Source organism: Nipponia nippon, unplaced genomic scaffold (assembly GCF_047370975.1).
Source record: "Nipponia nippon isolate SJK-2023a ecotype South Korea unplaced genomic scaffold, ASM4737097v1 scaffold_1, whole genome shotgun sequence".
Classification (NCBI taxonomy): domain Eukaryota; kingdom Metazoa; phylum Chordata; class Aves; order Pelecaniformes; family Threskiornithidae; genus Nipponia; species Nipponia nippon.
In genome coordinates, this window is record NW_028262290.1 from 4824437 (window position 1) to 4851328 (window position 26892).

The 26892-nt window shown below is 39.2% G+C and overlaps 1 protein-coding gene across 12 annotated transcripts in view; it reads left to right on the forward strand.

Annotated features, from left to right (window-relative positions):
- PTK2 (protein tyrosine kinase 2) overlaps positions 1-26892 on the forward strand; it is a 226786-nt gene that overhangs the window by 160116 nt on the left and 39778 nt on the right. For 7 of the 12 annotated variants that reach the window (XM_087741987.1, XM_087742226.1, XM_087742058.1 and 4 more), the window contains 10 exons: positions 3195-3278; positions 4496-4513; positions 8268-8324; positions 9750-9770; positions 10816-10913; positions 14552-14636; positions 22128-22228; positions 23526-23641; positions 25161-25261; positions 26544-26633. In XM_087741987.1, the coding sequence (XP_087598113.1) occupies positions 3195-3278; positions 4496-4513; positions 8268-8324; positions 9750-9770; positions 10816-10913; positions 14552-14636; positions 22128-22228; positions 23526-23641; positions 25161-25261; positions 26544-26633 (771 nt within the window). The remainder of the gene's footprint in view (positions 1-3194; positions 3279-4495; positions 4514-8267; positions 8325-9749; positions 9771-10815; positions 10914-14551; positions 14637-22127; positions 22229-23525; positions 23642-25160; positions 25262-26543; positions 26634-26892) is intronic. The other 5 variants (XM_087741453.1, XM_087741539.1, XM_087741810.1 and 2 more) reach the window with 5 other exon arrangements.

The following is a 26892-nucleotide window of genomic DNA, read 5'->3' on the forward strand; positions in this document are numbered from 1 at the left end:
CTCCTGAGTTCACAAAGGGAGTTACTTGCTTCTTAACTCCCCCAGCTATTCCGCTGATTAATAAGATAATATAGTTAAAAATACCCTTAATGCTAATAAATTACAATGTTTCAGATCCCATCACAGTTGAATAGACTGGTGTTATCTCTTTGTATTTTAGACTGACTAAAATGCTTCTTCTCATGCATACGAAGACCAGAATGAACTGTGGTGACAGTCCAGGTTTCCTCTGTATTAGTGCCTAGGAAATGACTGCATTGATTTCATCAGTCTGCGTTGTTGGTTCAAGAGTTCTTACCCTCCTACGCTCCTCCGTTGTGATCCATTCATTTGATTTGAGCAGACACTTCTGCTTTGCTAGTAATAACACTGTAGTATGACTAAAGAAATGCTCCATGCAGTATTAGGTTTGGGGTTTTGTTGTTTATGTATAAACGTACTTGATGCGACACCTGCATGGTGCTCGCTTTATTTCAAAAGCTTGAAAACAAATAGAGCTATTCCTTCTACAGATTTTTTTCAGGGTTTTTCCTCAAACTGGTTCAGGAATGTACAACTAAAATAGAACGGGACATTAACAATTTCAGCCTTCCAGTATTGGTTAGCTACTCACACAATCCCAACGAGGAGCTCCAGTGGTAACTGCCCTCAAGCCTGGTTGCTTCCTTTCTGACATCGTCTGTTGCATACCAAGTGATTTGTTCTTTTTTTTTTTTTTCTTTTTACACAATAATTTTAGTGAATACTTAATATTGAGAAGAGGAACTAAATAAAAAAAAGAAGTCCACTGCAGTTTTCAGCAGCATTTCTGATCTTTATGGGCATTTAGGTAGATGCCAGTGATATCCTGGCTGGAAGCCAGCATGGAATGGTAGCAATCCTTCTAAGTAGTATTCATTTCAGGCAGGTATTCTCTAAGCTCCTGAAAAAGTGTTGGAACTTCTGGATTTTTTTTAACTTGAAGAATCAACTCTTTATCTAAATAAACTTTCTTTTGTAGCTAGAATTGAAGATATGGCAAGTTTAAGACAAAGCAGTCTTCCATTTAATCTGGCAGAATAGTTGAGCAAACTTTAGACTGTAAATCATAAAGGCAAAGTTTGAAATGCAGAAGACAAGTTGGACTGAGTATCACAGGGCATCAGGACGTGTACACGATGAATTAAAAACACCTTTGTCATGTCGATGTGCCCTTCATATGAAAGAGGTTAGTCAGGTTGCAGTCAGCTTCTGCTACCCATGTATCAATGTTAAAAGTGAACAGCATTTTATCATTTCAAGCTTAAATTAGCTTTGTAGCCTGAGCAGACAGGTCAGGAGTTGAAACATCTCTTCCCTTTTAGAAAGCTTGCATTGCTTCCAGTGACTCTGTACCTGTTCCTCTGTTTCAGTACGGAGTATCGGATTCCTTTATTCTCATTTCAGTACCTTTTCAGGAGTCTCTAAAAATAGCTGCAGTATTTTTTTTCTTTTCTTTCGTACGATGTCTGAAGCTTTTTGTTACCTCAGGTTTCTGTTAGAATGATAGGGCTGAAAATTGTGCTATGTGACGTTAGGAACATAAGTCCCTAGGAGTGCAGTAATGTGGTATACATGGAAATAGCGATACACTAATTTATTCAGTAATTTTGCCCTCTCCTTGCACCTCTTTTAGTTTTCAGTATTGAATCTGATTAATGTTCTGTCATTTTCAACAACATGTGAATTTTCACAATTGATGAATGATTCCTGTTGGTTTAATCACCCCAGAGGTTTTTATAATGATACTTTTTTGTTGTTTAGGATACAATGATAAATCTCGCCCACTTGTTTTAACTTTGGATTAAAATTGCCACCTTAGCAAAGTACGGGTGGTACACAGGAGTGTGTTACCCATTAGATTTGCATGCGTGAAATTCAATGTGCAGCCTCCAGACTGGGCAGCGACTGAACACGCTTAATGCAACTTTAAAAAAATGCTGCACATTATCCCTCAAATTCTGACCGCTAAAAACTGCACAGCTGGATATAAGATGGTGCTGTTGTGTAAGTATAGCTGCTTTGATGGCTCTTAGGTTGCCGGAATCTATGAAAAATGTGAAGTTATTTTTATTAAAAGGTGATTTTCCTTTTCCACCCTTCCTCCGCTCCTCCCACCACCGACTGGTACGCTGTGCCAGTATGCTGCTTCCGTGGTGCTGGGCTTCTCTTCCAACACCTCTGCCTCCAGCCTGCGCGACTCAAGGTGGCTGGACCTCACTCGTGAGTTTTGACTGGGAAGGACGACCAGCAACAAGGGGCGGCTTTTCAGTTGGCTGGCTTTTTAAACCACCTCTCACATTTCTTGAGATAGAGAGGGAAAAGAGGAAAGCAGAGAGGAGCGAACAGATAACAAGAGAAATAAAAGGAGCAGCTATCCTCAGGTTCTTAGTGTTGTCTTGTGTCCTTCTCTCTCACCTCGTGAAATCAGTAGTGGCTTCTTTGTATTTTCTCCTACTCAAAAATCTCTCTCCTCCTGATAAGCACTTCACTAATTAAATGCGGGAGGGTGACTAGGAAAGGGGACAGTGAGGACAGTACCGTGGGGCACTCGCCCAGAGATCCTTGGAGAGCTAGCATATCAATTGGCAAGGCAGGTCTGCCCGGGGGATAAAACTCCAGGGGCAGATTTCAGATCATAAAATATGTCAGTGTTGTATTTCAGTGGGACAGAGAAACTGTGGTTTTCCTTGTTCTATGTAACCCTGCTATGTGAAATACTTGTTTTGTGTTAAGTTCTTCTAAGGGTCCAGAAAGTCAATACGTCCATGTTTAAGTCTGGTGACTGCCACTTAAATCAGAATTGAGCTATAGCACAGTCTAGCAGGATGGGGAGCTTGCAAAAGCGGGTTACGCTTCTGGGATAGACAATGTTCTTTGCGTTGTCAAGGGATGGTATATACAGTTGGCAAAAGCTGACTTTTTAGTAGATTCTGGTCTCGCTTTTAAAAATTGAAATACAAATAACTTTGCTGTAGAAAGGATTTTGAAGGAAAATACCAAATACGCTTTAGAGTTTCAACAACATTCGTATATCCATTTGCGTATACAGAATTGTAATAATAACCTTTACTTTTATGTTCATTCGTTGTAGATGTTCTCTCCAGTCTCTTTTCTTTTATTTCCAAATAATTTGTTTCTGTTTTTCTCTTTCCTTTTCTTGCCTCTTTGTAAAGGAGTCAATCACTGTCAGCATAAAGTAAAGAAAGCTAGACGCTTTCTCCCTTTCGTCTTCTGTTCCCATGAGCCGCCGCTTAAGGGTACTGCACTGCTCTTTGTATAGGCTGCCTTATTAACCCAAAAGCTGAATATACTAACGCAGTTACTGTTTTTTTTACTACTCTAGCCTCAGGTAAACAGAGTTCCAAGAATAATTCCATTAAATTTCTGCTACCCCTTTCCTCCTATTGAATTGGATTGTCATGCAGTGTCCCAAACTTGCAGGTCCCCGTTTTTATGGGGGACTTAGTTTTAAGCATCATATTCTACAATGACAAACATTATTAATGATTTCATTTGAATAGCTACGCAGCCCCTGTATACCCATGGGGGTTTTGGTTAATATATTTTTACTTCATTCTTGGACCCCTGATACAGCATGCTTATGAATGAAATCGAATAGCAACAATAAGCATCAGCTAAGATCACTTTGAATTAAGTATTGAATACCGTGATGCTTTTGGCTGCATACTGGTTCAGCATTTCGTCTGGACCAGTTTGGCTTTGTTAGGGGTAAGAAGAATTGGAGTACTAGGTGCATTACTTTTACAACATTAATGCTCATTTTCCTTTTATTTATAAATAATGGCTGAAGTGCATCAGCTTGTGCTGTGGGTATTGGTGTGGAATAGGGCCGCTACCATAAATGCGGAATATGGTGCTCCTTTGAACAGCTTCCCAGTAGAGTTGTTGCGTTTGCCACTCGTTTAAATTTCAGCTTTGTATAACTGCAATATGCTCTGTATAATTACTACTGAGATGGTTCCATTTCTTACTCGTGTCTTAGTGATAGCACAGGGGCGCGTTTCCTTTGCAAGGGTGAACACCAGCTCTGGTTATCCAAAGTCGTAAGTGTGTGTGAAAAGTCAAATTGAACTGACTCATCTGGCTGTAGGAGAGCTGTTTTGTAGTGAAGTATTGACTTAAACCAGAAATTGGCATTTCTTAACAATGCATTAAAATAGTTCCATTCCCAAATTCAATTTTTGTATAAATTTGTGTTTGAAAGTCATTAACTCTGTTTCATCATACAAGCTTCTTAGAACATATCTTTGTCCCTTGGGTTTTAGGTGAGAAGTCTTAAATTCTGCTACTTTTCTGGTTTCTCTTGAGTCAGGTATATAATATAACATAACTGCAGTCTGAATACTTTTGGATTACTCGTGAATTTAATAGTCTATTTTCCCCTCCCCCTTCTCTGTCCCTTCTCTCTCCCCCTCTGTTTTTCTCTTTCCTTGCATGCCACCTGGATCTGCAGATGAAATTAGTGGGGACGGTAATATGTTTTCTAGTCTGTGTGTTACTAACATGCAATATGCAACTCTTATATCCATATACCACTTAATGCACATTTCAGTAATAAATTTTATACAGATTTTAGTATTAAGACGCAATCTGCTTTGCACATTAGCCAATAAATATCGTACTTCACAGACTGTGCAACTAACACGTTCTGCTAAACTAGAATTGCAAAAGGAGAAACTATTTCAAACACCCAGGGATGCGGTATTGCATGCGTTTGCAATGAGAGTTCGGGCATGATGCAAAGAAGGCTTATAGGTTTGCAAGAGTGTCCATTCAGTTTGATTGAAATGGTTGTATCACAGAATTTTTTTGGTCAGTGGGTGAGATCAATGGATGTAACACGTGAGAAATGAGTCTCCTAAGTGATGCTTTAAAGGCATGGTAGCATCAAAGTCCTCTGTAGTCCACTACTGCTCCTCGCATAAAAAGCTGTACAAGACAGATTAATGTAGATTGAATACATGAAATATTAATCAGGTTTCAGCTACTCAAACTGCTAATTTTAAAGACAGATTTTAATGTTTTTCTCCAAAACTTTGAAACTTATTACAAAATATTTAACTTCTCCAGACTTTGTAAGTCTTTTTTTCTAGAAAGTATTGACTTGCTGTCCTCTGAAAACAAGTTGGGTTTTGTTTTTTAAACAGATTTTTAGCTATTTTTCTAAAGGATTTCATCTGATGTTGGAAAAAAATTAAACTGCTACTACTGATAGTGTATGTATCTTTATTCTTATAAGTAGGGGGTACTAAAAGCGCATAAAAAGCAGTATGCAAAGTAGGGCAATAAGAAGAAATAGAGATAACAACTTGTGGCCTTCGTCTCAGTAAAATATAAAGGAGGTGTATAACTTTTCATCTCCTTTCTCTCCTTCAGATAGAAATCAAAGATAATACTACCCCAATTTTCTTTCTTTCCTTAAACATTAAAAACTCAAAGGATGTTTTCTCTGTCATAAATTCAGAAATTGTATTTCAGAAATTGTATTTCAGCTTTTTATTGGTGCTTATCTTCTTTTATAAATTATGGGCTCTGATAAATGGGAAAAAATAATGAAAAGGGAAATTTCAAACAAATGGTTAAGATCATGGATTAGCTGTTACGGATTTAATACCCTAGGATGTTTTTTTCTACTGTTTAATAAATGCATTCGGATTTAGTAAAGCTCTAATTGGCTCATTCACCTGTACCACCAACACTGTAAGAAGAACCTGGGGTTGACCAACAGTTGAAAAGGTTCAGTGCTGGTTTTAAAACGTGTGAGAGCACAGCAGTAATGAGCCCTGTTTTTAAATTTTAGTTTTTCTAGAGTTATCAAGGGCCTCAAAGACAGAACGTCTCCTGGAATCGCTGCTTTGTTGTGAATGTTTAGCTCTTGAGACTGCTATAGCACACCCTTTTTCATAAAGCAGCCTGGAGAGCCTTGCCCAGCTGAGTTTTGCTTTAGACTCCACATGGGTTCTGGAATATCTCGTAGACATAGTCATAGTCTTAGTAGACTTGGTTATAGTCTCATACTGTACGACTCATAGTGCGGTAAAGACTGCATGTGAGAGAGGTCAGTTATCTTTGTTGCAGAACACTTTGAGCACATCACTGTAAAATATTTGTTTAGTTAATTGCAGACATTTAATTTATTTGGATCGGCTACTGAAGACCCTTTTAGTTTCAGGATGGCTTTACCTAAGGTATCAAAACCATGTAAAGTGCTCTATGGCGTTCTGATAATGCTTTTATTATGAATTAACTTCATTAATTTAAAATGGAGAGATGAACAAGCCAAGCCATTTATCATATTCTGTAAGCACTGTTCCATAATCTAGTGTGACAAACGTTTTGGTTTTCTAAAGACCAGTGTGGCACCAGTTCTAGTTTCCAAACTTTTTAAATTCTTCTCAAATATGCTTATAATATCTTTAATTTGGTCCTTTATTTTAACCTAGATTAAGAACATTCTGGTATCCTCAAACGTTAGCTTGTAACAATATTAATATATATCACACTTCACAAAAGTTAAAAACATCTTACCACAATATTACGAGGAAGCATAGTGATTTATCCCCATCACGTTGGTGTCACACTAAAGATGTCTTTCAAATGGATGCTTATTTTTTAGATCAAACTGGGGCTTATTTTCTACCAAAAAAATTAGCTTATAGTGTAGGGAGGAAAAAAACATACGAAGAAAGAGATTAGTGCCTCTGGAGTATGCTGCCTGTTTAGAATTGTGCACTGTCTTTATAATTAATTGAATTTCCATTAGGTGACTCTGTTTTGCTGTGTCCTAAATAGAAATTGCTTAGCAAAAATTTAAACGGCATAGAATTTCCTGATTGTTTTTACAAGACACGATAAATATATCGTGTATATATATAAATATATACAGGAGTTCGAAAGGAAAATAGCTTTAATTTTATTTAAGTAGTACAAAGTTAGGATCATAAAACTAAATTTACTCACTGAAGTGTGTTGAACTTCAAAGGTTATGGGCAACCTGTAGTTTCCTAATTGTTGAATATTCAGTTTGTATAAAATAAAAACTAAGCCTCTTTTTTATGTATGTGTATGGTATTTATGAGCCTCGCTCTGGTTTCAGAGTTGGCTTAAGTTAGTTGAACTGAGGGCTGCTGCCAAAAGGGATCATCCCATCCCTCTTCCAGTCTCACTGTGGCTTTGTCCCATCCACCGTTCAGAAACCATACCTCTAGAAATGATGCCAGGGAGTTGTAGGAATATACATATGCTCCAGGGCAGATGGGGAAAAAGGAGGCGTAAATCATGCCTTTCAGAGGTGGTCCAATACGCGGTCAACTCAAACCAACCGTGAAAACTGCATACTGGATTTGAAATTAGTTAATTTTGAGAACCTCTCTATGCATTTAAAGTTGATGAGTCGAATTTAACAGCCTTGCAGTGAAAAATTATCTCACTGTTGTGGACTGGTTTTATAACTCCCGGAGGAATTTATCTGACCTTTAGGAAATGACCTGTGCACACTAGAAGTTCTTTAGAGCAAGAGAAGGACCTTCTGATATGACTTGACACCATTTAAAGCATTTTGAGAACAGATGGTGTAAAAGTTGTAAGTTTTAAATGGAGGAAGAAATACACTGTCATTTTTCAGAAAATTTTGAGAACTGATTGTTTTCAAACACTGTCTGTGAGAGGAAAATTGAGATTAATGGGTGTAAAGCAAGAGTGTTGGCTTAAAAGATCTTTATGCTCTAGAAGACTGTGGAAAATAACTCACCTTGCCGCACTGACAGTAGGTAGATGCTGCCCTGGAACATCTTTACTGTCTGTTCTGCCTGTTTGACATAGAAAACTAGCAACCTATTATTCACACTTTATTGAAGGTAAAGCAATTTAATCCATTAATAATGTTTTCTCCTTACTGCAGTGGAATTTGCTGTTAAAAAGATTTTTTTTTTAAGTCAACAGTTTAGATAGGTTTCAATTACAGAACTTGAACTTTTTTGAATACGAATGAATCTTCCTTTTCTTCCTGGTTGAATGCATCTATGTGACGTAGCATAATTGGCACTGAGGTCATTATCATACCATAAATTATGCATGAGCAAGTTTTATTCATGCTATTGTAAACGCGTCCCAGCAATGTTGAAGTTGGGGGTTGTGACATATCAGCCTTGATAAATTGGAGATACTGTTCTGGAGAATTGTTTTCATCTGCTTTTCCCGAAACTCTTCAATTCCTCCCTTTACAGAGACAGATGACTATGCAGAGATTATAGATGAAGAAGATACTTATACAATGCCATCAAGTAAGTATGGTAGTTAACTCGGGAACTTTTCTATCCGAAAGCTCCTTTGGTTTAGCAGGGACTGAACCTTATATTTCAGCCCTAAGTAATACGTGTGCAAAGAAAATCTTTATGATGTCCTGAAAACTCACAGATTCAGTGTTTTTCAAGTCCAGGTTTTTAAGCAAATAAAACCAAATTCTGTTTTGTTGCTGTCAGTGACTTCGCAGTGAAATTCCTTTTATATCGCAAAATGTAGATTTTTTGATTGTGATGCTGAACACAACGCTTAAAGAAAGAATGGATAAGATTTCTGTGATAAGAGCAAACAATTTGGAAAGCTTCTGTGTATTGCTGTCTAACCGTATCTCACCCTTGCTCTATGACAGACTTGCTGCTCTCAAATTCCGTGATAAAGTCATCTGTACCACATGCAATTTTGTTAAAGATGAAAGACTTCAGGAACAAAAATTAAAATTCAGAGTTCTTCTGAGTCTTCATCTTTGAAGTCAAAAAAACGATGCATTAGCCACCATAAGGATTTTGTCTTATGGCATATTCGAATTATAATATAATCTTAAACTGTCACAGCTAACTAATTTAATGTGAAAGTCTAGTATTCTGATTTTAAAAGTTGCGTCTGCAAAATTCCAGTCGCATTTTGGCAACCAAGGATTTCTCTAGAAGTAGACAATCTGTCGATACGCAGAGCTGCAAAAACGTCGGGTTTGGTTGGTGTAAGAGGGGAGGATGGTCCTAAACTGGTACCGTGTTCTGCTGAAGAACCATGAATGTATGTAAGGATTTCTAGAGTTTACCATGTGGCAGGAATGTTTCATGATCGCTTCAGTGTTTACAACATAGGTTCCACTACTGTGGAAAATATTTGAAAAACAATAATATATGTTTTGAAAAACATATATATTTGAAAAGCAAGAATATATGTTTTCCAGAAATAAACAATGTGTTTTGAATGTCTCGCAGTAAGTCACTACATGATTCTGCTAAAATAATTGCAGGATCAAAAAGTACTGTGATAAATTATATCCTTTATTTTTTTGTTAATATATTAATGTTGTGTGATTTTATTTTTTTTCCTAACCTTTTCATTTAAATTCTTACGGAAGTAATTACTTGTGGGCCCAGCCCTGGATGGTGCTGAACGCTTAGGTATGCCTTCAGATCAAAGCCCATGAGATGGGCTGTTGAAGTGAAATTCATTAAGTCCTTCACGGGATTGAAGTGGACTCAAGTGTTCAGCGCTCAAAGGACTGAGTCAGTAAAGCTCACAAGAACAGACCTGTGACTTCTGCTAATGTAAACTTAAAATTGCATCAGTATATTTCTTCATTTTTTAAAACAATGTTAAAAAATGTTTGTCCTTGTCTTGATTTTAAGACGCTATATCTAAGTAAGCATTTGATTTTTCTCTTAATTGCACTGCAGAAAGCTATGGAATAGATGAAGGTAACAGGAGACCCTTTACCCACCCCTGTATGCTTGCAATTTGGAATGATGTGGAATTTTTAAGTTTACTATTCACTTTCATTTAATAAACATTATTTATTTATAGTTAAACCAGTTAGCTTTGGGATTTTAAAGAGGAAAATGCAGTACTTAAAAAAAAAGAAATGAAAAAGGCGTTTATCACTTTGTTATCCATCTCTAGATGACATCATTTCTGTAGTGTTAATGAAGTCAAAGTCATCAGTCATGAAATCCTAAGCTGGTTGATGATATTTTTTTCTTTGAATAATACAAGTAGAGGTGAAAACATATACTGTACATGCTTTTCTGCTATTCCTGAAGTATTTTTCCATGTCTGCTAGAAATTAAATTGCAAATGAAGTAATTCAGTTGCAATTGATTAAATGTTTTGCTGAAGTACTGAGCCATTTTTATCAGTAGTATTCTCAGTCTATTAAACAACCAACTTAACAAAATTGCATAAGTCCACAAAACATATCAATTTTACTTCAGTTACACACTGACAGAGGTGTAGTACACTCAAAATTTTGCTCTTTCATTTTATCTTTCTTTGCCATGCTCTTGTTTCTGTATTTTTTCTTGCAGTTACCTCTTTAAAAATTCTCCAGGCTCATTTGATGGTTCCAAAATCTAAAATACCACATAGTGGAGTTCTCTTAAACATGTGTGCTAAGGCTGTATTTAATATCCTCGGTATTTCCCTAGGCTGTGTTCTTTGTCTTTTATTAGCTATAATTAAGAAGGATTCAGTTTTGTCTACTGCATTGAAATAAATAATGCATAGTAGTTAATTTAGCAAATCAGACTTCACAATTCCTTTTTCATGGCTTCGATTCAAACATTTGTTTAAGAGGTTTCCACTGTGTGTATACTGCATTTGTATAGGTTGGTGTGCAGCAAATGTTAATCTTAGCTATTCATATGTGAGACATTTGAGTGACTTACTTTGAGTTTCGTATCTTGTGGATTATTTCTGTGCCCTTCATCAGAAATTTGATATTTTAAGTGCATTATATTCTTATAGCCAGAGATTATGAAATTCAAAGGGAGAGAATTGAACTGGGGCGCTGCATTGGTGAAGGACAGTTTGGAGATGTACACCAAGGAGTTTACATGAGTCCGGTAAGCCTCACTTCTGAAATAAAAATAAACAAACAATAAAACCTTTCTAGTTAAAAATAAAATAAAAAATAAACATATTCCTTAGATGCCTTGGCCTGAGTCTTCCGGAACAAATAGGAATTGACTTTGTAATTTATTTTTCAGCATGATCAGCAGGCAGAGAATATTTCTCATGTTTCAGATAAGTAGAAAACTAGCTCCGGAGTAGTTTCTCTGCTCCTATGTCCCCATTTTTTATAGATCGGGAAAGGAATCATAAGGAATCAAAAGAGCCAAGTAAATTATTCAGGACCGTGCCAAAGCCGCTGTCTGAGTCGGAATTGGAAGTCATTGCTTTTAACCCCAACCATACACTTTCCTCCTTATTTTGAGCGTGTCCAAGCATGGTGAGCACACGTCCCTTTGGCCGTACTCCCCGACTGAGCATTCAGTGCTTTAGAAGCTTTTCCAAAGTTTAAAACAGTATTCATGGGTGTTCAGCCTGGCTTGGGCTTAGGTTCAGCGTTCAGTGCAGAAGCTGCCAACTGTGTCAGGATAAGCTAATCTAACTTCTGGGCTGAAATACAGAGGAGAAATTTTAGTCTGCTGTGCTGGAAGGGCAGGAGCCTACAACAGAGGGACAATAATGTTAAACCAATGTGTCTGTTTCTCCAGTGAGCGTCTCATTATATCTCTCACAAAGAAGCTTGTTAATAAAGTTGCTGCTTTTTCATGAAAGAAAAGATACAAAAAACTTGAGCACCGATCCAGCAAAACCCCAATGCGCGAGAGTCACCTCAGTGAAACCAGTGAGGCTGGCGGGACTTGTGTAATTTAGACTCATGCTTATGTGTTTTTCTAGACTGCAACCGCAAAGATGAAGATTGCAATTTAAATGGATGAAAAATTAAGTTTGTGGAAAAAGGCAAGAGAAAGCTGGAAAATTATTTAATTTCAACCAATTTCAAGCTAATAATAAATGTAACTGTGCAAGTGTAAAATGAAGATTTATTTCTCATTTGAAGAAATTAAGTGTCTGGATTTTCAGTAGATGAAGTAGTAATTCATGTGGACAACAATCTAGTTCTAACTTCAGAAACAGTATTTCCCAGAAACAGTTTGTTAGCGTCTTGAGCTTGGCGAGTTAAATAAATAAATCTCTAATGCAATATTTAAGTAAATAAATAAGGAAAAATGTTATATATTTCAGACAAGTTTGAAGTCTGTTCTGATACCTTCATTTAGAAAAGCAGTTCTGATATATTATGCCTTAAGGGAGATCCTTATTTCTCATTTAATCCTGTCCAAATTAACAGGAGTACTTGAGGAGGAGTAGTGTTTCACGGAACTTGGGGCACAGTGGATAAATCCAGTGCTCTGTAAAACCAATTAAAGACGCCTTTTCTTAGGGACTGTTGTTTTGAAAATGCTGTCTCTCTCCGTTCTTTTTCTTGAATTGGAAAACAGATTGTATTCAGTCAGCCTGTGTCTAGTATAAGGTTTTTTTAGATGGCAACCTGCTGATTACTTTTATTAATAAAATTTTGCTACATTTAGGACACTTGAGTATGCAAAGGGAAAACAGAAAGGTATTATCATTAAATTTTCATCCGCTAGTCACAGAGTGTAACTTAAACTTTGGGAAGAAATCTTACAATAGATAGAAGATGAGTTACAATAACATGATAGCGTTTCCATCCTTGCATATATTCAGCTCGCATGCAAAAATATAGGGGAGATTTCTGGCCTCTTGTTCTGCTAGCTCAAATTTGAATCTGAAAAATCTCCTTTATCCCCGTTCGTTGCACATGTAAAGTTCTTATTCTAGTGACTGAGCAGCATCCACCTCTTCTTGAAAGCTCCTTACTACTAGGTATTGCTGAAATATTACAACCAGCCTGTATTTATACGATACCGAATGGAAAATGTATAGGTTATACATATAGGGTCCTATTGCTCAGATGTAAGCAATTCACAGAAGACTGTCTTTAAAGGCTGATCTACTGTGGGATTAATCCAAAAGTGTCTTTTAAGATAGTGTTTGCTGCTGAGTACACAAACTGTTGCCAGTCTGATAGATCTCCTTATCCGAAAACAAAAGATCAGCAAAACCCTGGTATCAGGCCTTTTATTTTGCAAAACGTCTGGAGTCTTGGCTGGTTGCAGACACTGAAACTCTTCCTTTCCATGCTAATGTTGGTTATGAGATGTTTCAAAAACTCTGTCTGTAGCACCAGGAGAGGGATTGGTCTGACCAGCCTCCGGAGGTCTCATCCAGTGCTGATCACTGAATCCTGATTTCAGAAGGGAATAAAATCATCTTAATTTACCACCAGTTTTTCAGTCAGTTTGTGGGCATGTTTATGTATGAGAGAAGGTTTTAATCAATATTTTCCTGCAAAGTCAACTTGAAGAGCTCATGTTGTGAGTAACTTAGAAAATAGACATTTAAGCCTGAAAAATATAAGTTGTATTCTGATAATGTTTGTCTGTGAAAATAGATTTAAAATAGAGTAAGCGTGAGCAGATGCAGACCGTGACTCTGAATCTTCAGCTCTCGCTGGCCTTAGAAACTAGGCGAGGACATACATCAACCCTGTAGCCTATCGGGGAAACGTTCATTTGTAATCTTCCCATTAAACAATGCACAATTCCCAATTTCCCAGTTGGAACGAAGGCATACTAGTCCTTGAGCAGGCCTATGTCTAATTTAGAACACCTATGTCTAATTTTAAAACACTTCAGCTGCTTTCAACCCATTAAGAACTTGGACAAGTGACATCTTCTGAGCGCTGCATGTTACTGTGGGGATACGCTACGTCGTAAAAGTAATTTTCTAAGTAAGTCGTGGCGTTTTGAATACTAGTGAAGCTCGAACACCTAAAGCTTCTTTTCAGGAGAAAAATGCTTGCAGCTTCTCTGTGCTGTCTGTAACTTATGGAAAGGGTAGTTGTAAAACACACCAAAGCAAGAGAAGATGAAAGATGCCGCCTGAGCCAAGAGGCCTCCTGTGGGCTGTCTGTGTGCTTCTCCTTTTTCAGTATTCGGAGGATAAGCCATCAGATGGTGAAATCTGTTTCTGATTTTGAATACATGTGTTCTGTTTAACTCGGTTTTAAGCCCTTGATGTAACCGATTGTGAAGCTAATATGTAAAATCTTTATTTTACTTTCCTTTGTAGTTTGAGTTCAAAATTACAGCCGGTCTTTGCTCTGCAAGAGCCACAAAAAGTCCTTTATTTGGCTTTCCAGGTTGCTTGCTTGCATAAGCCAAGTGTGTTTTTTAGGCATATAGCTAATTGTTTCCTCTCCTTTTGCTAAATATTGTCAAGAGTTTACCATCCTCAATGGTGCAAAAAGTTTCCAGTACTATTCAGTTAAACTTACTATCTTTTATCATAATTTTTGTACGATTTAACATAGTTTAAAACAGATTAAATATTTCTTAGGCACATTAGATGTAAATGTTGTACACTAGGTGTCTTGGTTATGATAATATTTTAACGTTGAAGCTTTCAAAATGTAATTTCTGAACTAAAGATATTTTAGTTAGTAGTCATTCTCTCTAAAGCAGTTTTGCTAGGATTTTAAAGGACTCAGCTTTTGGTGGACTGTATTTGTTGGGCTGTGTTTCAGTTATTTCTCAATAATATCTTTCAGGAAAATCCAGCTATGGCTGTCGCAATCAAAACATGTAAAAACTGCACCTCAGACAGCGTTAGAGAAAAATTCCTACAAGAAGCCTGTGAGTATTAAAATACTTCTTTTGAGGTAGCTTCTGTAACTGGTCCTTTCAAAGACTGCAGCCATCTGTACCAGAAACTTCTGATACTCACGGAAATCTTTTATTAATATATCGTGTGACCTTTTCCTCTCCTGTAATATGCCAGGAGGACTGCTTTACATCCTTGCATTGCCCATGTATACGATTATATGTGGGTTCTTTGATTTTCTAAGTTGAACAGTGATGTCTGACTCCGGTAAGGCTTCAGAACCAGTTATGGAATATTAGAGACCTGATCCTCTGTCTCCTTCTTTCTCCTTAACAAATTAAGAAACACATAGCGCTTGTTTCAGTGTATTACTTTAGAAAGTCAGGTGGTTGTCTCTGTTAACAAAGTTGCTAAAAATGTTACGTATAGGAGAGGTCTGTTTTGAAAATTCAGAATTAAAAATTCTGATGGAATAAACCAATTTTCTAAATAATTGCCCACAAATACTGCATTCCCCAAACGGCACATTGGATATATGGAGGAAGGCTTTTTGTTGAGCTGAATACTAACAGAAAGCTTCTATAAGAATGTTGTAGTAACTGATTTCTCTACTCTTTGGTTTCGTAAGCAAATTAAGATGCAAGACTTAGGCCTTAATTTTTGCCTTTTGTACTCTGCTATTGTTTATCTATAAATCTCGTAAAGGTATTGTATTATATCAATAAGTTATTTGGTTATGGCCAGATGTTACAGTATACTTTTATTCACTATTCCTTTGTTCAAGGATTTTTTTCTCATTGTTCAGAAAATCTGTGTTTGTAGCTAATGGCTTCTTGGGTTTGGATGTCAGATTTTTCTTAAATTACTATAATTTTTTCCATTACACTTCTAGCTGTTGGAAAAGTAAATACCATTGCTTATAGTAATAACTTAGCAGTCAAAGATAGGCTGCTGTCTCTTAACAATGTAGAAAATAATTGCTCATTGAATGCTCGTTATTATGCTTTGAGCTTGACAGATTAGGAAATGCCAACGTAGCAGACAGATAAATAGTGCTTTTCAATTTTGATTTAATAGTTTTGCCATTTCTTCTTTCCTTTTTTTATTCTAATTCCCATCTGTTACCTTTCTCTTGTTTGTGCTCAGATTGCAAACTCTCTCAGAAGATACTGCCTCCCAGTTTTTAAGAGCGCTCTTCAAAAGGCCCAAATCCAACATCTGGAGAGGCAGAGTTATTTCACTGAAATAAGACATTTATTTCCTAATGTATCATTTTAATATTAGGAATAGTAAAATATTTTGGGGTTTTAGTTGTTTGCTTGTGGTGGAGTTTTCAATGCTGCAAAGATTTAGTATTGATTTTTTTCAAGGAGGATCACCTCAGTATAAAAAGCAGATGAAAGAAAATGTTTTTAGAAGCAGCACGTGTAATAACTACTACCTTTTTTCCAACAATGGAGTATTTTATGTTTAGAACTGGTAAGACCATATGATATAAAACTATTTGTGTTAATTGCCTTTCCATTGCTTTGATAATTAAAACTGTGTTCCTGCTTCATTTTTACATCAATGAAGCAACATTCCCATGTTATAAAACATGGTAAATGGCATTGAATTAGACTAGCACAAGAGAACCCTAAAGTTAAATACCTAGGGTTTGTTTGGAATATACACTTTATTTACCAAGATTTTAATAGTAACATTAGGTTCAGACAAACTAGTTTAGCAATGCATACTTTTTCGAGGTGTCAGAAGTAGCTTCCCTCTCTGAAATTCCGTTTACTTCAAAAGGGAAGAGGGAAATTGAATGATTTAGGAATCTAGCTTCAATTCTATGTAGTATTTTAGCAGTTGTTGCCCATTTGACATTTCACCACATTATTTATTCGTTTTTATTAATGCATTAAGCTGTGTCATTGCTAGGGATGTTTGTTTTACTGATTTTTTTCTGTATTATTCATAACACATTAATATTTTAAAGAACATGTTATCTGAAGTTTGCCCATGTAAGTTTCTTTGCAGGAAAATATGTTATTGAACTGTTATACATTAGGTCTTACAAACATCGTTGTCCAAGGATTTTTCTTGGGGTTTGTGCTGTTGCAAGATGTGTTGGTTATACAGCTGCTGCGTACCCATGGACAGAAGTAGAATTCAGAGCTCATCGGAATAGGAATCCAAAAACACCTGCTGGTTTTAGCTTGTGATTAATTAAAAGCCAAAAGATAGTGTTTTTTATTCTTGTCCAATTTTAGGCGAACTGAAACAGCCTTTCCAGTTTGGTAATTACCATATGTTTCTGTTGATGCTACAAACTGTAAATGTACAAGAGATGCTACTTTAAGATTAAATTAAGGATATTTGTCAAGATTAACTTAAGGGTGCTTGTCATGCGTACGTTGGAAGAGAAGAACTAATGAGCGGACCGATGTTTATTTAACCTACCAAAGGCACCTCCCCACAACATTAATAAGCATTGAGTCAGTTGCTGAGGCGAGCGGCTCCGGTGCCGGCACGATCTGCAGCGGAGCGCTCCGGCGCAGTGGCCAGAGGGGTTTCCTGAACCAGGGCAATGCCAGTGTGGCCGAGGGAGCTGCCAGGAGCCGGCAGCGGTCGTGAGTGGGGCTGACGAGGCTTGGGCAGGGCCAGGAGCAATGGCGGGAGATTTAAATGCAGCGTACCCACTGCTAACAGTCACTCGCCGAGGCGATCAGCTCTGTGGTGACACGTTCCACAGCGGAGCGGAGGATCACGGTGTTCGGGGGGTTTCCTGAACTGAGGCAACACCAGGGTTGCAGAGAGAGATGCCAGGAGCTGGCAGCTGTTGCGAGAGCATGGACGGGGCCAGGAGCAAGCTCGGCCAACCTCTGCATCTGTAAAAGGCAGTCCCTAGCGAGTGCTAGTGACCAGGGCAGGCAAACGGCATGGCACAGCAGTCTGCGCAGAAGGGCACACAGGGAGAGCAGCTTCTGGAAAATGGCCCGTTTTCTTCTGGGAGCCAGATGGAGACAGACTCCTGTTGAAACAAAATGGTTTCCACCTGCTGCAACTGCAAATCTGTGACTGAAACCCAGATGGAAGTGATAAAACCTCCCTATGTGGACACCTACACCCAGACTGACCCCCCAAGAACTGAAAGAGCTGCCCAGACCCAAAGTTGCATGGAACTCCAGAACTTGGAAGTTCCCCTAGGGTTCAAAGGCAGAGGTGGATGTCACGGGTGCAAGCGTGCCCAGCTGGAGGAAATCCTCAAGCAAGTGGCCATGTTGCAAGAGGAGCTTATCAGGCAGTGCAGGATCTGAGCAAGAGATCAACGTGTGGTATTGTGCACTGTCACAAGCTGAGTGACAGCCCTGCCTTCAGACTTTGCAAAGGAAAGGTAAGCTTGCTTCCAGCCCTGAGGTGACAGACTTAACCAGCTCACGAGACAAAGGAGACTGGACTCTTGTCTCTGCTTGAGGCAGGAGGAGGAATCTTCCCCTTCCCCCTGCAATGCCTCTATGAAACAGGTACGATGCCCTGGGGCTGGAGAATAAAGAGAGGGTAACGGCAAGACCCAGGAAAGGCCAACCATGCAAAGTTGGTCCGGCCACCCACCCGCATTAGAACCGGTGCCAGCAGAAAAGTATGTAGGTTGTTAGTGATTGGAGGCTCCTTGCTGAGAGACACCGAAGTGCCCATTTGTCGCCCAGACAATATCTTGAGAGAAGTTTGCTCCCTGCTGGGAGCTCACATCCGTGATGTCATGGAGAGGCTTCCAAGCCTGGTAAAGCCTGCGGACTATCACCTATTCCTACTATTCCAAGCAGGGGCAAACGATGCTGCAACGAGGTGACTCGGAAATATCAAAAGAGACTGTCCCTTTGAATGATATTAAAGGAGTGGTCTCCTTTACCCTCCCAGCCGGAGAAGGGGATTCAAGAGACAGGAGACAAATTGAACAGGTGAATGACTGGCTGTGTGGCTGGTGCCATGCTCAAGGTCTCGGCTTCTAGGATCTTGGACATATCTTTGAGAAACCAGGCCTGTTGACAGCTGACAGGGCTCAAGTGACCAAGTGGGGGCAGAAGTGTCCTGGGCAATAAGCTGGCTGGAGTTACAAACAGAGCTTTAAATTAGATTTAGTGGTGGAAGGGGATGGTGTTCTAAGCACTCAAGAAGAGCCATGGGCTGCTGAAGCATTATAAAGCAACAGGGAAACACCTGTGAATTGCCTCAGGGAATTAAGGTGAGCTCCTCTAAAAAGGGGATGTGGCCGATAGCCCAGCTGAAGTGCCTCTATACCAATGCGTGCAGCATGGGAAACAAACAGGATGAGCTGGTAGCCGCTGCCCAGATGGAAAATTATGACCTGATTGCTATCACAGAAACTTGGTGGGATGAATCGCACGATTGGAGTGCTGCAATTGACAGCTATAAACTATTCAGAAGGGACGGGTTTGATTGCACAGAGCTATCTTTGAAGACGAGTAATGCAGAGGTCAAGAGCTTAGGGATAAAAATTGGAGATCAAGCCAACAAAGGAAACTTTGTGGTTGGTGTCCACTACAGGCCACCCGGTCAAGAAGAGGACGTTGATGAAGAGTTCTTTCTTCAAGTGCGGGAAGCGTCACGCTCGCAGGTCCTGTTCCTGATAGGAGACTTCAGCCACCCAGACATCTGCTGGAAAAGTGGCACAGCAAACTGCAAGCAGTCCAGGAAACTACAGGAGTGCGTTGAGGTGCTTCCTAGTACAGGTGATAGAGAGCCCAACCAGAGGAGAGGCACTGCTGGACCTGTTGCTCACTAATGTGGAAGAAGTTAGCGGAGAGGTCGAGACTGGAGGTAGCCTGGGCTGCAGCGATCATGCCCTGGTGGAATTCTCAGTCTTCAGGGGTACAGGATGGGTAATAAGTAGAGTCAGGACACTAAACCTCAGAAAGGCAAACTTTCGGCTGTTGAGGGTGCTAGTGCATGGCATCCCATGGGAAACTGCCCTCAGAGGCAAAGGAGTGAACGAGAGCTGGGAGATATTTAAAGACATTTTTCTTAGGGTGCAAGAGCTCTCAATCCTGATGTGGAAGAAGTCAGGCAGGGGAGGCAGGAGGCCAGCTTGGCTAAGTCAAGACCTCTTAGCCAAACTAAAACACAAAACCAAAATGCATAGGTAGTGGAGGCAGGGTTATACATCCTGGGGAGATTATAGGGATATGGCCTGAGAATGCAGGGAGAGGATCGGGAAAGCCAAGGTGTAGCTGGAGTTGAACTTGGCTATGGACATGAAAAATAACAAGAAGGGTTTCTTCAGGTACATAGGGCAAAAAAGGAAGATGAAAGAAACTGTACCCCCCAGATGAGCAAAACAGGAGACCTGGTCACAACCAACATGGAGAAGGCTGAGGTACTCAACAACTTTTTTGCCTCAGTCTTCACCAGCAAGCGCTCTAGCTATGCTGCCCAATTCACCGAATCCAAAGGCAGGGATGGGGAGAATGAAGAACTGCCCACTGTAGGAGAAGATCAGGTTTGAGACCATCTAAGGAACCTGAATGTGCACAAGTCCATAGGACCTGATGAGATGCATCCACAGGTCCTGAGGAAACTGTCAGATGAAGTTGCGAAGCCGCTGTCCGTCATATTTGAAACGTTGTGGCAGACCGGTAAAGTTCTCGGTGACTGGAAAAGGGGAAACATAACCCCATTTTTAAAAAGGAAAAAAAAAGGAAGACCCGGGGAACTACAGGCCAGTCAGTCTCACCTCTGCCCAGCAAGATCATGGGGCAGATCCTCCTGGAAACTATGCTAAGGCACATGGAAAACAGAGGTGATTGGTGACAGCCAACATGGCTTCACTAAGGGCAAATCACACCTGACAAATTTGGTGGCCTTCTAGGATGGGGTTACAGCATTGGTGGATAAGGGAAGAGCAACTGATGTCATCTATGTAGACTTCTGCAAAGCATTTGATACTGTCTGGCACGACATCCTTGTCTCTAAATTGGAGAGACATGGTTTTGACGGATGGACCACTCGGTGGATAAGAAATTGGCTGGATGGTCACACTCAAAGAGTTGTGGTCAATGGCTCAATGTCCAAGTGGAGACCAGTGACAGAGTGGTGTCCCTCAGGGGTCCATATTGGGACTATAGAATCATAGAATCATTCAGGTTGGAAAAGACTCTTAAGGTCATCGAGTCCAACCATAAATGTAACACTGCCAAGTCCACCACTAAAGCATGTGCCTAAATGGCACGTCTGCACCTCTTTTAAATACCTCCAGAGATGGGGACTCAACCGCTTCCCTGGGCAGCCTGTCCCAGTGCCTAACAGCCCTTTCGGTGAAGAAATTTTTCATAATATCCAATCTAAACCTTCCCTGGCACAACCTGAGGCTGTATCCTCTCATCCTGTTACGTTACCAGGAAAAGAGACCGACAGTCACCTGAGGTGATTCTCCCTCTCTACCTGGCTCTTGTGAGACCCCACCTGGAGTACTGTGTTCAGCTCTGGGGCCCCCAACGTAAGAAAGACATGGACCTGCTCATGCAGGTCGAGAGGAGGGCCACCAAGATGATTGGGGGCTGGAGCACCTCCCCTCTGAGGACAGGCTGAGAGAGTTGGGGTTGTTCAGCCTGGAGAAGAGAAGGCTCCAGGGAGACCTTATAGCAGCCTTTCAGTGCCTGAAGGGGCCTGCAGGAAAGATGGGGAGGGACTCTTTATCAGGGAGTGTAGTGATAGGATGAGGGGTAAGAGTCTTAAACTGAAAAAGGGTAGATTTAGATTAGATATAAGGAAGAAATTCTTCACCCTGAGGGTGGTGAGGCCCAGGAACAGGTTGCCCAGAGAAGCTGTGGATGCCCCATCCCTGGAAGTGTTCAAGGCCAGGCTGGATGGGGCTTTGAGCAACCTGGTCTAGTGGAAGGTCTCCCTGCCCATGGCAGGGGGGTTGGAACCAGATTATGTTTAAGGTCCCTTCCAACCCAAACCATTCTATGATTCTATGATATGTATGTCTTATTGCATAAAATATATTGTGAATGCACTGCTGAGGCTGAAAAGTTAATTAAGTCCATGGAAAATAAAATGAGATGTGAACATAATTATTGAATGAGATTTTTGTCTATGTCATAAACTGACATACATTTTTTCCAGGCATTGAATTATACCTACTGTTTTTTCCTTCCTCCCTTCCAGTAGAAAGGCACAGGTTAATTGGTCATGCACTGGATTGATAGGTCATCATGTTAACTTCTGTTGTGCTCAACCAGGGCAGAAGAGCCAGAGAGCCTGACTTGGCTTGCACCTTCCACAGCAGTTTCCTTTTTGTGAGTGAAGAACAGTACCACTAAAGCAAGCGGTATTTCATACTGCCAGCAGAACATTAAATTACCAGACGTTACTGCGTGCAAGCAGTTGTTTCAAGTCCTGCAGAACTGTGATTATATTTTCTGGTCATAGCCTAAATGCTTCTTAACCGACTTTTTTATTTTTATTTTAAAAAAAAGGTTTTATGTAACACACCAACTTGTTTCTTTTTCTTTTAGTAACAATGCGTCAGTTTGATCATCCTCACATTGTGAAGCTCATTGGAGTCATTACAGAAAACCCAGTTTGGATAATCATGGAGCTCTGTACACTTGGAGAGGTATGAAAAATCCTCATGCAACTTTGGGCTTCTCTCTTTCAGCTCATAGATACCTTTACAAAAGACTGAAAAAAATCACTTCTCGGTACTAACACAAAGGCACTCTCCTCAAGCATGATATCATACTTGTTTGTAGAATTATGGACTCGGAAACAGGAGTGGCAGGATTTGACCTAACTCCTCCACGGAGGGAACTGGATCAGCTCATACCAAAGGGATTTAGTCATAGTTTTCAGAGAACTTCAATTGCTGTTCCAGAGTGAGAGCATGACCTCTGTCAGGATGGTGATAATGCAGTATCATTTTAACAGCATTTGCAAACATACCTTCTAGAGGTGAAATAATGTGGTACATCTTTTGTTCTTCCTGAGTAATACTGCATTTTCCCTTGAAACACTGAATTTCTTAGGATTTTTTTCTGTACAGTCTCTGCAGCAGAGACCCTAGGTAAGATGACTTTCCTCCTTATTATATCTTTTGGATGAATGGTTTAAACAAAACTAGATCTCATTTTTTATAATCGATCTGTTTTCTTTGAGCTATGTGTTTCTGAAAATGTGAGCTGAAGTGGTATTTCATACTGCATTGTAAGATAGTCATTGTAATTATGAAACTGCAACATGTTGTCCAGGAAAAAAAAAAGGGCAGAAAAACCTGTAGTGGAGAAGTCATTTTCTGTCAAAAAATGACAGCTTTCCTTCCCAGTGCCCAAATCACTTTTCAAAGCCTTGTTTTAATTTATAAGGTGTCTCTAGTGCCACCTTCCATTACGTCTTAACTGCCTTATACTAGGAATATAGCTTATAAAAATTCTGCATTGATACTGGCTACTCTGAGCTAAATCCAGTTGTTATAGCAAATGTAGATTAAAAGTAATGCTTCCAAAAGAGTACTGATCTAATCGGTGTTCAGATTGGCCACGTACTGTTTCGTTCTGAAATTATTTAGGCCCAAAACGTGCACAGTTCTCAAGGGAGGGATGCATAAAAAGTCCAGGAGTGCTTTACTCTGGAACAGCAGCAGCATATGCTCTCAGTCTTCAAAAAGGAGCCTGAAAGCAATGCACAAATACTTTTTTTTTTTGTTTGGCTAATGGTTTTCATGTAGAAAAAACTGCTTGAATTTAACCCGGGGTCAAATTTCTTCATGGTAAGTGATTTTCTTTTCTCAGCCAGTCTGAAGGGACAGCATGCCCATTGATTCTCATGTAAACTTTACAATTTGAGATATGCCGTGTTCAAATTTGTTATGTTTTGTCCTGATTTCTTTCCCTTTTTTCCCTTCTTTGTGCAAAAAGTTGAGATCGTTTTTGCAAGTAAGAAAATACAGCTTGGATCTGGCCTCTCTGATACTCTACGCTTACCAACTTAGCACAGCACTTGCCTACTTAGAGAGCAAAAGATTTGTACATAGGTAAGGTTTTATACATATATATGCGTACGTGTGTATTTTTATATGTAACTACTTGAAGTTTTAGGGAATATGAGGTGTCCTAGATTACCAGGTTTTTGACTGGCAGTATTCTGGCTATTAGATACACTTGCTCAAGTGAAGAAAAAACACTTACAACACATAGTTGGATTCTTTGAAGCCTTCCTTTTGTGTTTCTTTTCCTTGACTTATGATGAATGTGCAGCAGCAATACTTTGAAACTCCTAAAATCCACTTACCTGTTTTATGTCAGTCTCCATATTAGTATCTTGGTTTTTCAGATGCTGCCACCGAAATCACACCCTTTTCAAGACTGACACCTGCTGGCCCACTCTGAGATTTTAATCAGAATAGGTTTCAGCTGAGCTGTTGCTTTGTGGTTACAATTTTTTTTAAAGCTGTAATCTTCAAAATAAAGAAAAGCAAAACAAGAGGCAGCCGGCTTCTTAAGTAAAGAACAGGGGAAACAAAATATTTATAAAATACAAGTACTTGTTTAACCAGAAAGTGAACCTAAATTTCCTTCTAGGTGTGTTTTGAATTTTATTCCTTTGAGTTTGAACATGAACTTTCTGGGGAGAAGGGACTGGCTTTAGCCTCCTATTGCATACAGTTAAAAGTTCACAGCACTCCAGTTCTCATGTACCATTTAATTTTGAACTTGAGTGTTTTGTTTGTGTTTAAATACTTGTGTTCAAATTCTGTATATATGTTGTATATATTGTACATACAAGCACATGTATATGTAAGTATTAGGTATGTATATAAAAACATTGTAAATAACAGACCCTTACGATTGTTACACATACTTGAATTTTGGCCAAGTAGCCGTTTATTTTAACTGGAGCAATAAATTTCAAAATACAACTTATTCATACCGTACTGAAATGGGGGAAAGTAGCACCGCTCAGTTTGCTGTACCTACTTCTGCTCAAAGCTAAATCTGTCAATACTTAGTCAAGCCTGTTGAAATCCAGGATCAACAGACACTTAAGGTGGGTTGTCTCACCTGGGAAACTGCAAGAGGAAAATGCCCAAGTCTTTTCATAATCCCTGTGGCATCACTGAAAACTGAGCTCCCTCTTAGGAAGTGTCTTACAGGACTGAGATCTTAAAGCAATTCCTTACCTTTGCAGGGTCAGGAGGCAGATTTTCTTCTTTCCATCAATTCTAATTGCCAAAAATTGTTAGCCTGTGATATTGAAATAGATGAAGAATAAAGCTTTTTCCTCTGGTGTTGACATTGACGCTTATACTTTTGGATGACAGCTATTACTCATAAGGATCAAACGCACTGCAGCATTTCTGCAAGCTTCTCAGAAGCAGTAGACAAATATGTAGTTGTCTTTTTCTGTACATGCACATGCAAACCATGACTAGAAAAATAATTCAGTCCTCTCAAAGGTGTTTGATACTTCTGAGTTTTAATATTTTTTTTAAATGCTAGTTCACCACTTTAAGTTTTTAAATGACTAGAAATAATGTCTCCTCTGTTTGGTAGGGATATTGCTGCTAGAAATGTGCTGGTGTCTGCCACTGACTGTGTGAAATTAGGTGACTTTGGTTTATCCCGATACATGGAAGACAGTACTTACTATAAAGGTAAGTTGACGCTTTGGATCCTTCTTGCAGGCCAGTTAGAACACAATTACTTCTCATAATACTGAGTTTGTTGTCAAAAAGAATTAACCAGATTTTCTTGGTCTAGCTGTTGTATTTGTATAAAAAGGCAAGCTTTTCGACAGTTTAATAGATGGCAGTAAATTCCTACATGTGTGCTTAAGAAGAAGAATCACAAGGTCTGATTTAAGTTGCAAAAGGTAGGAGATTCATCTGTAAGTAAAATTCCGCTTTTTAGGACAAGCTCATAGTGCTTTCTTCGTGATTTTTAGAAGATTATCCACATTTGAGGCTTGTTTGAGATAATATTCATATTCATGGCATAATACAGGTAGCCTACAATGAGTTCAAGGTTACCTACGGATAAATTTTGAGTTTGTGCTGTCGTTGCACGCTGCGTACTTCAGATGCCACTGGACTAGGAAGGTTCAGTACAAAAAAGTTGTTGAAGCCTACTTTTTCCCCCATTTTGGATGGAATACTGATCTTAACTGGTTCCAGCAGCTGTGAGATGTCCTGCAGTGCCTGCTAGATGGGAAATATAGCAGGAGAGCAGAGATTGCATGTAGGGTACCAAACGGTAGCATTTTAAATCTGGCATATATTATGAAACCATGTATTCATAAATCTAGTCTTCAATATATTTCTAGTTTCAGTCATATATTTTAAAATATCCTTTATCTGTCCTCTTACGCTCCATTATGTTTCCTCATTTCGTTTGTCTCGTATCACTGTGAGCTACATATCGTCGTTTTAATCGCTGAGAGGAGAGGGGGAATACTTCCGACATGATCGTGTTGATTGTTGTGCTTTTGCGGTTTGTTGTTGGGGGCTTTATTGGGAGGTTTGGGAGATTATTTTGGGTTTTGTCGGTTCTTTTTTCTGTTTTATGTAAGGCTAAACAAGCTACCCTTTTTTTATGAGTCATTTAAAAACACCTACTCCCTTGCTGAGATTTTGTGACCGTTTCAGATTTGGTGCCAATACCTTCTTAACTGCAATAGTTGGATCTTGAAATAAAAATTAATTTAAAAAAGCTCAACCAGTCTGAATATTTAGGCAAAGTGCTGCTCTTCTGTCTAGATAGAGGACTACCAGCAGAACTGGTCAAACAAACAGTGCAGAAATCCCTTGCGCACGATTTGATAGTTGAAGTGCTTCACTGGAGATGGGTTTTGCCTATGAATTATTTCACTGAGAACAAAATCTACGTTTGAGCTCAGTAGTAGGAATAAAAGCCTGCCGTGTCTTGCCTTCCCTGTAGCTTCCAAAGGAAAATTACCTATCAAATGGATGGCTCCAGAGTCAATCAACTTCCGACGGTTTACCTCAGCTAGCGATGTGTGGATGTTTGGTAAGTGAATACCAAATGGTGGCGTTTCGTAAGTGTTCTCTTGGAAAAGTTCGATGTTTCATTTTAACTACTGTAAATGAATAATTTCCAGATATTTGGCACCGTTTTTACTGTACTTTCTGAAAATACAGTTTCTTCCAGCACATTTTCCATCTCTGTATTTTTCTTTCCTTTTTCTACTCAGTAAGCCTAAAGTTTCCTGTGCTTTTTCGGCCCTAGTAAGGAGCTGACAGAAATGAAGGTACAAGGAGATTAGGTC